We start from the raw sequence: 11,917 nt of genomic DNA, 5'->3' as shown, positions 1-11,917 counted from the left end.
TCAGGTCACTATTTCACTCTGGGGTTGTAATGATGATAAGTGCATGGAACTAAAAAGTTACTCCATGCAGGAACACACTTCCATGGTTATCCATAAAACCATCGGACAATCTGCCCTTCTTACACTGACACAGGACTGACCAATTTAAATCACAGGGCCGTTTTTAAACAATCCTTTACGGTTACAATGCCCTGGGATCTCAATTCCTGAAGTCTTATAATTTCTTTTCAACAGCACACAAAATAGTAAAAAGGCAGACTGGTCGTTTTGCCAAAATGTTGTTTCTCCTTCTCTGCTACAAATGACAAATTGGACGTTTTGGCGTCATTTAAAGACTCTTATTGTCTAAACCCTTGGCCATTCATAACACAAAAGATTCTAATGGAGCGGGAAAGTCAATACAGAGGATCAAATGAGAAGTATTTTTAATAAGATTTAAAGATTTCAAGTTTTTCATCATGAGGCTTCCCAAAGCACAGCCTGTAAACCTTTACCACGCCGGTTACATGTAGAGAAGGTTCTCCCGGAGTTGTATAGAAAAGCGTTCAATGTGGTTTGTATACGGGTAAATAATGAACGTGAAAACTAACTCAAGACCAACGTAAGCCATTGGAACACTGGGCACTGGACATTGCTTGCTTGACCAGACAATTTCCAAGCGACGTGAAGATTCAGCGCGCGCGATCAAAAGACCGGCCGTAGTGGTCCGGCGGCGTCATTTCATGGCGTCCGATGCGGTGTAAAACAGAATTTTTCTCCCGGGGGCGACTCCCAGTCAAGAATTGTCTTCTCACCGACGTCAAAAATTCTGCCATCATGCAGCCAGCTATAGCTCAGCCGTGGGACTAACGAAGGAGAGCGACTTTTACAACTCAGCCTGGACAACAATGATTGATGATTCAGTGTATGATCGTTAAAATGCAATTCGAAACATTCAGTTCACTCTTGAAATTCATTTCCATGAGCGGCCTTCCATAAACGTGTGACCTTTGAGTTGTTCAGAGCGTGTATGTTTGGCGTCTTTGCTTTCCTGTGCCATTTATCAGATGAACTTAAGTTATATTGACTATTTCGTCTTCGATTGGCAGTAAAATTATACCCTGTGTGCTAGTCAGTAGTGTGTTAGGATACAGAGACCCATCGTATTTCTGTTCATATACTTTAAATTCATAAATATACTCTAAACAAATGTTTACCCTTTGGTGGTCCACGTTCTTTTAAGGTGCAACGCTTAGTTACGAGAAAACTTCGAGGCCTGCTCGGTTGGGATATCAGAATGCAGATGCTACAAGAAATGACATAATGTGGAGTACTGAATTGAGTTTGGAGTAATTTTCCAACAAGATCTGCATTTGATAGGCCTGTCTGAACATTATTTACCTTAATGAAAGAGCTTGCTCGAACCATGTCTGGCGGGGAATTTTGAGAAAAAAAAAAGCTTTCTAGAAGATTGTCACATGCAGTCTCGCTTTTAAAACTCTTGAACGGTGCGGTGCAGATGTATTTTTCAACGTGTGCTCCTCTATCTAACAAACGAGAGTTCATTTTATTACAAAGATAAACTGTTTTTTCGTAAGTACTTCTGTGTCAATTAAAGGTTCATATTATAGATACACATGATGTTTTGTTTGTGTGTGTTGCATATCTATGATGCGTCTTTATTGCCTGAACACGGAGACCTCTTTTCGACGTGACTGCAAAGGAATGGAATAAATATATCTGCCAGCAAAACCTTCGGGGAGAGAACGTTTTATAGGTCAATGCCGTTGCCTAGGTACTTTTCCTCTTTTATTGGTAATTAAATTTTAAAGAAGCAAGATTCTGCGCCATTTGGGGGAGCATGTAATTTACGACAATCTTCCCGGGTCATGCAGTGGGATCGGTTTCTACTCTCGCTTCCCGTATTGTGGCCTAGGTCTTCTCAGCCCAGTCGCGCTCAATAATTCCTCATCGACCATGGCTGTGGATTAGTCGGGAGCCAGGCTTGATATCCAAAGGGTTTTGTTTAGAGGTGACACAAAGAGGTAACACGACCTAATGGGGGGGGGCTGTGGGAGTGGCTTGATAAATGGAGGCGCAGGAGACGACTCTTTCAAAACGTTAGAACCGAACTATCCGACATCATCAATATTCATGTCGATTTCTGTCTCTGTTTCGATTTAGCTCGTACGAACTCCAGAGATTTCTCCAAATGCCTTATAAGTAAATGATATGTAACGGAGTTTGTTTTTTGGAGGGTACGCTTGGCGGGATTTAACAGAATGAATGACTGACTGTTTGGCTAAATGACCGGGAGGGGGGGGGTTGTCTGAACATCGACCACTCACAGTCACGAACCTGAGTGAATCCCTTGGTGAATTATAATACATACTGGCTCGCAGCGCCTGGATGACTTGCGAAGCAAAACACACTGCCGGAAATTATGAAATACAGTTCACTGCCTGCTGAACTTCCAGTAGGTGCGAGGGGTTCGGTGCGTGCTCACAATCACCAGCCCAAAAACATCACACACGGCGGGCCCCAGCCGTCAAGGCCAAGCGGGGTTGTTTGTAGAGATTTTGACCGCGGTCTCAGCAGTTTGTTTTCGTTTGTCGTACCGCTGATGGATATTTATGATGAGGTGGGGGAGTATATTCAGGACTCGAGTTGAGCAGACTCACAGGGAAAGGCACTGTGAGGTAACGACGTCTCGGGTCGGCCAAACATTATCTCTCGTGACCCAGGAACTATTTTTTCCGGCGCGAGATTAGAAGCCCCCATCTATCACCACAAGCGTCATGTTGTGATATCATAATGAAATGATAATGTAACGTGCTTTGCAGCGAGTGCTTTTTGTCTGGTAATATGCCCAAAGTTTTGCAGGGGGAAGACTTCAGACACAAATTAGCGGCATCCGCCGTCTTGCCTACGCTGACACCCCCTGTCACGTGGTTCTCCATTTCCGCTTAGTTACTCGATCCGTGAATGTTGTGCGCGCCAAAAGAAATCAAGACTAGACGCCAACTCACGTGGCGGTAAGAGTTCCCGCCAGAAATACTGATCATCAACAGGCGCATGCCATACGCTAGCCCTAGGCGGTACCGGCGAACACACCGTATACCGAGGGCGACCTGCTTTATTCTACGCCCGGTGGAGACGGGGGAAAAACAGGTGTAATGCAATGAGATGCAGCTGACATAGTCTCCGTCACGTCTACCCTACCGAGGCCCTGCCTTGTTAATACTGTCTCTCTGGCTTAGAACTTGAATTTAGCCTCCCCGGTCGCGACTGTGAGTGAATGCCCGTGCACGACAACAGAAAGAGACAAGGGGAGAAAAAAAAATATCGAATTCCATCGCGGCACTGCGGTCCATCAACACGCACAAGGGCTGGCCATTAATAACCGGCAGCGCATTAGGCTAGGGGCCAGTTCGTGCTGTGTGTGCCGCAGACACAATCCACGGTGGACGGGGGTAAAGCTGTATGGGCCATCATCATCAACGGGGGTTGACTGCGCGCAGACAGACCGTACCACCGTACACCGTGTGTGTATGCCAGCAACACACACGCCGCTGACTACACACAACCACGCTGTGGTCTACACGGCGCGCTGTCATTATTGCATCCGCTGGCCTAGGCAGAAGGCCGTACCTTCGCGCCGTAGCAGCGCGGTACACACCCAGTTGTATTCAACGACCTTGCTGATTATCGGCGCGCATGCCAGCAGCCTCACGGTGAGACAGAACAGCTTGACTGGGCTAGAAGAAAGCATTGCACAGTGCACTCACATACACTCAGCACAGAGGCAAGACGGTGCGGTGGCCGAGTCACTATAATCACCGCACATCGTCTCCATCGTCTTCCCTTCATTGTTATCACAACCCGAACGTTGTCATCCAAGATGGAGTTGTCTGAGATTGGAGAGCGAGTGTACGCCGCTGAATCTTTGCTTAATCGTAGAATTCGCAAGGCAAGTAAAATAGTACGATTCTCGACCATATTGCGTCGCGGCTGCGTGCGTAGCGAACCTTGTGTGGGCTACACCGCGCTATAATATTGAGCCTTGCTGAAGTGGATTAAGTGTGCAATCTTATCCGTTGCCAGTACGCTGCATAATGCGCGTCACCCGATGCACTGCAGTCAACCACTCACACGAATTCAACCCGGCGTTCTTTTGTATTTTCTCTTTTTTTTTTCCACAGGGAAAGCCTGAATATCTGGTCAAGTGGAAAGGCTGGTCTGTGAAGTAAGTAGTACTATTTTTCTTTCGGTGTATTTATTGTCCAGCTTTGCATCCCTCTGCTATCGAGGGCTGTGTACTAGACCAGAATTCGATAGGATGGGTGTAGCAGTGTTAATTCATTCCATGTCTTTTTTCTCTTCCTATCACCCGCCCCTCGCAGGTACAGCACGTGGGAACCAGAGGCAAATATCCTGGACAAACGCCTGGTGGAAGTGTACGAGGAAAGGTATGCATGCGCCCTACGAGTATTTTATGCGCCGTCGCCCTGTTTGCCGGCCCTTTTTTGCATAGTGCGTGTGTACGTGCCCGTACATAATAAGTAGCAGTCCGTGTCAATATGGCAGACACTATGTGCCCACTATGGCAAACCCGTTCATTGCAAATTTATTCTTAACTGTCCATCGTCACTCACTGTTACTCTGTACTCTCTTGGTCCCACTACAGGCGCAAAGAACTCGAATCAGCAATTGCCAGGAAAGGCAGGAAGAGAAAAAGGACGTACGGGGAGGTAAGATGGATATTTCGTTGTTTTCTCTGACTGACAAAATCGCCAACTGTGCCCTGGAAAACCCCGCCCCTTCCAACTGAAATCTCTTGTTGCCGAAAAGCCACAATGAATAGTAACGCGATACGATTAGGAACGCGACCAGCATCAATAACGCTTTCTGTTCACATTTCAGGTTCAGTCCGGGGTGGGATTGTTGAAGAATACGGAACTCAAAGCTGAACCCAAAGAGGAAGACAAGACCACGACCTCAGCGGGAAACGCCTCGGCTGTAGCCGGCGATGAGCCCACAGCTCCCGGGAACAAAGACGCGCCTGGCGCGGGTTGGGCGTCCAATAGTACGGGCGGTAACTCCCACGGTACCAGTGGCGGTATAGGTGGTGGTAGCGGTGGTAGCGATGCGGTGGCCGCCACCGCGGACGAATCTACTGATGACGAGGATGATAATGATGACGACGATGAACGGCCTGTAAAGAAAACATGTAGTGTGGTGCCAGGCGGACAAAAGAATTGCGGTCCGAGTTTGACCAATGCATCAGTGGGAACAGCCCAGACTTCCATCAAGGAATCCGGTAGCCATGGCAACAAGCAGGCAAACATTTCGGTAGGAAAAACAAAGAGCGAGTCGGCCGAGCGCGCGCATGGAGCGCGAGATTTGAAAATCGGCCACGCCCTTAAATCCAGACACAAGACGAAAGCCGGCAAAAAGTTGAAACGTTCGAAGGGAGTCAGGCCTAAAGAGGAGTTGACAGGCTTACTGAGGAAGACTAAGAAACGGAGAAAAGACAAGATACGGGCCAAGAAACGCAAACTTTCATCTTCACTTGCCAAGGAGAAAAAAAGCAGTGGAGAAAAAAGTGGCAAGAAAAAACATAAAAAGAGGCATCGACGTCGCCACCGCACCTCGTCTGAGCACACACAGGAAGGATTACTCAAGAAATATAAATCATCCAAAGGAGAAAAGAAGAAATCTCGCAAAAAGAAGAAGTCACACCTAAGTACTGCTGTCAAGATTGATTCCACAGTCTGGGATTTCCACGACAGCGACTCCAACTCCGCCATTTCTGTCAAGGCGTCTCCCGATAAGAAACTCAAGTCCCCCGTTAAGTTACCCTCTGATAAACCTCTTGCCGTTTTACACATCTCTGACAAATCGATGGCTGCACTGACAGCCACGGAAAAGTCAGCAATCTCACCCAAAAGTAACCAGAATTCAGCTGACAACACAGTGAGAAGTACGGCCGCCGTGACCACTCCCGAAAAGCCATCTAAAAGCCTAACCTCTGGATTGCATTCCCCGAAGAAATCAGCTTCTCCAGAAAAATTACCGAACGTCAGAATTTCTGAAGGGGACGGTAATAGAATTTCCATAATACTTTCCACGTCAGCACTGTCTCCAACTTCAACGAGACAATATTCGGCTACAAGCCCTGGCAGACTGTCCAACTCTGAAAAATCGCCCAAATCGGAAAGGTCATGCACATCTGCCAAAACGCCAGTCGTTGTTAAAACCACAGTTTCAGAAAAATCACCAAGTAGTTCTGAGAGGGAATCCCCGCGGGACAAGCAGGCTGCTTCTGATAGGCAGTACCCTCAAAGATCATCCGATCCCCAACGATCGCCTAATCCCGAAAGATCATTCCCATCTGTCAGACTATCCACGTCCACTTCACCTGCCGAATCGGAAAGACCTGCCAATCATGTAAACCCGCCCACTCCCCAACCCCCGCCAACACCCGAAAGCCCCACCTCTCCTAAATTATCAGATGTACCAACCAGCCCGCCTAAATCGGAAAAGGTCTCCACTTGCCAACAACAAGACGCGCCTATACCAGAAAAGCAAATCGTTTCTGGCAAAACGCTGATGAACGAACAATCATTGATAAGTGAGAAATCAACCACAAGTTTACGACCACCCACATCCGATCGACCGTCCATAAATGTAAAGCCGCCTGCATTTAACACCCAGCCCTTAACTGAGAAATCTTCCATTTCAAATGGACAGAATATTTTCCCAAAGTTGCTCGTTTCCAATGCTCAGATCAGTTTTAAGAAGTGTAACATTTCAGACAAGCCTTCCACGCAATCGGATCGTTCGTCCAGCCCTCCCAAACCGCAAAGTGTCGATAAACCAACATATTCGACTGAAAAACCCCCAACTTCCCTGAAACCGCCCACTGCGGAACAGCCAATCAGCAATGGCGGCTCACATGCTTCATCGAAACAGCCAGTTGCAACAAAGACTCTCACCTACTCTGAACGATTATCCAATGGCAACTCAGTCATCTACCATGGAAAGACGCCAACTTTCGTCAAACCACCCAACTCCATAAAACCGTCCACTGCCAGTAAGCCTGCATCGCCCGGAAAACCATCAACTTCAGAGAGGTCATCGACCTCTGGAGTCCCAATTAAGAAATTGTCGATTCCTTCCAAGCCGTCCTCCTTACTGGTAAAACTTCCCATCTCCAGCAAACTGGCATCGACGGAAAAATGCCCTTCCACAAAATCTCCAACAGCCACACCCAGATTCCCCTCTGCCGACCGTCTACCTGCATCAGAGGGAGTAAAGAATATCGCCCCTGCAATGAAGTCGCCCAATTGGGACAAAGCTTCCAATCTCAAACGGTTACCCAACGGAAAACAAATCTACCCCCACTGACCGAGTAATGAATTCGGTTGTCAAGACTAATTCGGACGGATTGCATATTCCCAAGCGGGCGCCCATTCGTAATTCGGTTCTCACCGAGGGACAGCAAGTCAAAGGTCGTCCTTCCATTTCCCCATCGCCAGGGTCTCCTAAGAACACCCCGGAAAAGATTCTGCGCAAGAAAACACTTCCACAAACAACTTCCACCCAACCTCCTCCAACATATGACCCCAACGTGCCTCTTGACCTTAGCATGGGCCGGAGTGCTGCACAGCCCCCAACAGTAGAGAAAACCCAGGTCACCAAATCATCAGACGTGACGAGACGCCCCAAAGCTTATCCCTCTCCACCGCCTGCCCATCGATTCTGGAGTCCCGCCCACCCCCATAACCTTGATTACATCGTAGTGACTGACGTCACTGCCCGAGATTTTACCATCACGGTCAGGGAGTGTTTCACTCCAGACGGATTCTTTCAGAGCTGTGCTTGATGTATCATTACCCTGGGGACGTATCACATAAGGTGTTTATTCGTAACTTTCTCATCCACGCCATAATTTCATTTGTATGACACCGAGAACGGCGGCAATGTTGCTGGGGTAAACACTGAAATCTTTGTTATCCCGAATTCACAAACCAGAGATGGCAACACAGCATCGTTCATCGGCCTGGCTACAGAAACCAAAATCACGTATTTCATTCAAATTCCAAGGTCTGACTTTGCTTCCATATTACAACAATTCGCGTAACGAATCGTCGTTTTAGCAAGAATCCCACTAATATTCGTCACCATAAAACAGTGTGCGACATGAATTTAAGTACGTAAAGAACACGATCAAAATGATATTAAATGTAAACAAAGAAAGCTTATGTGCTGCGAGTATAGGCCGGACTGTCTTTGGACTTGTAATATTATAATGATGTGAGTGATGTGTCTTGACGCTCTAGCCCTGTGTAATGTCACTCGTCATTCACCTATACACGTCTAGTTCTTGTTTACGCGCTCATAACGGAGGGTAAGGAGTATGATTTTTATGCACCCATTTGAGATGTTTTGTCAAAGCGGTTAGAGCGGTCGCTTAAGATAAAAGAGTGGGTAGATCTCGCCTCAAATTGCTTATTTGTTCCTTATGCTGTTTATTTGTCTATTTCGCGATGATGGAAACTGATTCGAGATTGTGCAGGCAGGAGAAATTAAAGGCGAATTTTACTTGTGCGTGCTTTCTTCTTTAATCGGCGGAGGAAATACGACTATTGGGAACTTGTTCCAGGCCAAAATCTGGCGAGCAAGAAAAAATATAGCATTGTGTTTTGGCGCCTACGGGACCAGTCTATGTATTGTACAGGTCTGTACGTGCTGAATGAATCAAATCGATAGAAATGATACTGCTTACTATGGCCATTAGATACACAGTGAATCATTTACAAGCAAATGCAGGAAACTTGTCGTTTTACCTGCATTGAAATTGCTTTGCCACTCGTAAGCGAGAAGGCTTACACCTCATGTATATTACTGTATGTATATTAGTATTTTATCAGGTGTATGGAAATTATACCTATTGAATGTCAAAGGAAAAACACGCCGTTTTTGATGTAAGTCACGGACAGTCAAAGTATAGACTGCTGCTTGTACATGCTTTAGCGTATGGATTTTGTTAACAGCGTTTCAAGTGTTGGATTGTGTGCAGTTTAGATGGAGAAGTGGGCGGATCCGCGGGGAGAAATCGGGGGAGGAGAAAGTGGAATTTGTAATGTTGATTTGATTCTGATGTCCGAGTTTTGCTTCACTGAGAGTGATGACTGGTGACTAGGTTCAAATGGTTTTGAGGTGAAAGGATATGTTTCTCGATTCAATGAAACACTGGGCAGATGACCTGCCCATGATTAAAGGGGTGTGTCTTTCTCAATGAGGCAATATTATGTATCTCAATCTCATAAATAGATATTCATTCCCAAGGTACAGGGCGAACACGCCTCTTCAACCTGGATCCGCTTGTGGACAGAGCGTCTTCTGTCGAAAAAATGTCCATTGATCATTCGATTGATTGACAATCAATTAATGGGTAACTTGAAAAGGTGCGTTGTGGACAATATTGAAGACTGGCTTGTACATAATCGTACATGTACTAGAAAATTGGTGTTTCAGTTCATAACAAACAAGATTTTCTGTCTAATTGTGGACTGTCAGTGTTTTGTAGTTGTTGGAACGCGGGCCATATAGCTAATTTAAGATTGGATGAAAGTTGGGAAGTAACATTATCAATCCTGTTGAAAGTCAGGTGACGTTTAAATATGCTTTGTTTCTGATGCTTGTTACGTACACTGTTTTCTTCTTGTAATGGTAGAACACCTCTTGTTAAAAACTGTAATGTATTGATGTGTTTTGCCAAAGGGGTAAGCTAATGTATGTTACGCTGTACCCGTGAGAAGTGTTGCTTCAACCAGAAGATACCCACACCACTCGGCCGGGAAAGGCCGCGAGCATACGGGGTCAAAAGGGCGACAGTGACACGCTGATACGCTGGCCTTCTGTTAAACCTTCACGTTGATTCAACGTTGTGTCTGCTTATAAAAATATCGCTACATTATTCTCCACAGTGTGTCAGTAAACGCAGATTGTAGACGTTAGGTGTGAGTTGGTCTTCATCCAACCCTCATAAGTAGCTGAACTGCTTTAAGTAGATGCATTCATTGTGCCCGTATCATTCGTTTTCGGTGAGCGATAATTCAATCCGCAGTTATTGGGACACTTCAACGTTTTCACGGGGTTCATTGTTGACCGAGTTCCAGGTTGTATAGTGTTCAGTTACTCGGTCGACAAAAAGCCATTTGTATGGATACTTAGCTTCTAGCCTAGCAAACGGGTAGTTCCACGGTCCAGAATCGCGTGATTCGCTTGAATAAAACATTCACCAAGACGACCACAAGTATCAAGCAGAACAAAGACATTGTGAATGTCATTCTTCTGAGAAGTCTTTTTTTTCTCACATTCCGTCTGTCATGTTTCTTCAGTATTGCTCACGGATAAAACGACATCCAGGATTTTGACTACTGCTACTTGGAAATATTTTCCGTGGCTTTAGTTACCGGTGCCAGTTAGCATGTTTCCTGTAAGTTCCGTTTTTGATGATGGGATCGTTTTGTTTTCCTTGATAGCTTTCGACCTTTGACACCAGGAGACCTCTAGAACGGATATCGAAGATGTTAGACCAATTACTGGTGTAAATAGAGCCAACAGGGGTGAAAGATGGAGAGAGGTAACGGGTAGTGAACATCAGGACATAAAAGGTGGGAAACCCATGGGAAGAGGTTGTCAAAGAAGATCACTGAATAATGTGCTCCGTATAAGTTTTCTTACTTCCCGTCAGACGGTACATCACAAGCGCAAGACAATTTTGAAGTAGGAGGGAACAAGATGGCAGCTTGACGTCAGTTTTTTATTACACTTGCATAGAGGCATTGTCGGCAAGCCGAATTATGAACAAATGTTTGAAGTACATCACCATGCTCGTTTGAAATACACTTGTGTCAATGTTTTATCTCTTTAAAAATAGGATACTTCACATGTATAGCACTTCCATTGTTTAATTAATAAAACGTGGTTACCGGTATGGATCACTTGTCACAGTGTAAAATTGTTTCTTTAACACTTTTGTACCGGCGTAATTTTGCTGACGTGTTGGTAGTACATGTAAATTACTTTTTTTAATGTTACTATATAAAGCACATTATTGCATGACGTTGGTTTGTACGGTAAGCCGTTTGATATGTGTGCTGATCTATGTTGGTTAATCATCCCTTAATTGAACTGTTTGGTAATAAAGCAGAAATATTGAGGCAAGTTGTCCTTTATTGGTATGAGTATTCAATCTTCCAGTTAGAATATGTAAATAAATTCAGTATCATCAATACGATGACACCGGATAGGAAGATACATACAATTTAAGTTTAAGGTATTTGCCAACGACCTTTTTCGAAAAAGTGGCCAAAATTTCATAATTGAGTATTTTAGCTTCATTTCATAAGCCAAACACATTCATAATGAATGAAACATCCACCTTCATAATGATGCTGAAACACCTGTACAGTCGCCAAAAATAACCTGGGTCCTCGCAAGGCCGCGCTAAAACACCTATTTTATCCATTAGAATCGCCTTGTCACGTATGACTGATTTAATACCAAGATAAACAGATTTTATCCTGGGAAAGATGGAGACGAGACACCCCTTCGACGGTGAAAAAAGGCAGACTGAGGTCTAATCCAAGCAATTAAACGGGGTAATTTAATAAGCCCTATAATTTTTTGGCAAAGTGTATTTCCGTCTGAAAAGCATTGGTTCTAACGTTGATTCATTTTCAAGAGTTGAGCCCATGTGCTGAACTTTGCGAAGTTCAGTATTGCTTGCTCCGAATGTTGAACGTGTGACCCAATTAATGACGTCAGGATCACCACGGTAACAGCAGATCCAGCACGTCTGGTCAATGCTGAAGTACCTCCGGTAAATTTGGGTTTCGTTCGGGAGATAATCTTCATGAAATGT

General features: G+C 45.2%; 1 protein-coding gene across 1 annotated transcript; it reads left to right on the top strand.

Annotated features, from left to right (window-relative positions):
* The first annotated feature begins 2,960 nt into the window (after positions 1-2,960).
* On the top strand, positions 2,961-11,220 carry LOC110985272 (uncharacterized). The gene is given in 6 exon segments (XM_022246182.2): positions 2,961-3,949; positions 4,182-4,225; positions 4,383-4,448; positions 4,667-4,730; positions 4,903-7,368; positions 7,370-11,220. Coding segments are annotated over 6 exon segments (3,207 nt in total). The 5' UTR covers positions 2,961-3,880; the 3' UTR covers positions 7,868-11,220.
* Positions 11,221-11,917: the final 697 nt, after the last annotated feature.

Source organism: Acanthaster planci, linkage group LG07 (genome assembly GCF_054643075.1).
Source record: "Acanthaster planci isolate LZ-2023a linkage group LG07, COTS_SCS, whole genome shotgun sequence".
NCBI lineage: Eukaryota > Metazoa > Echinodermata > Asteroidea > Valvatida > Acanthasteridae > Acanthaster > Acanthaster planci.
Note: the sequence above shows the minus strand (reverse complement) of the source record. Positions and strands in the feature narration are given on the sequence as shown.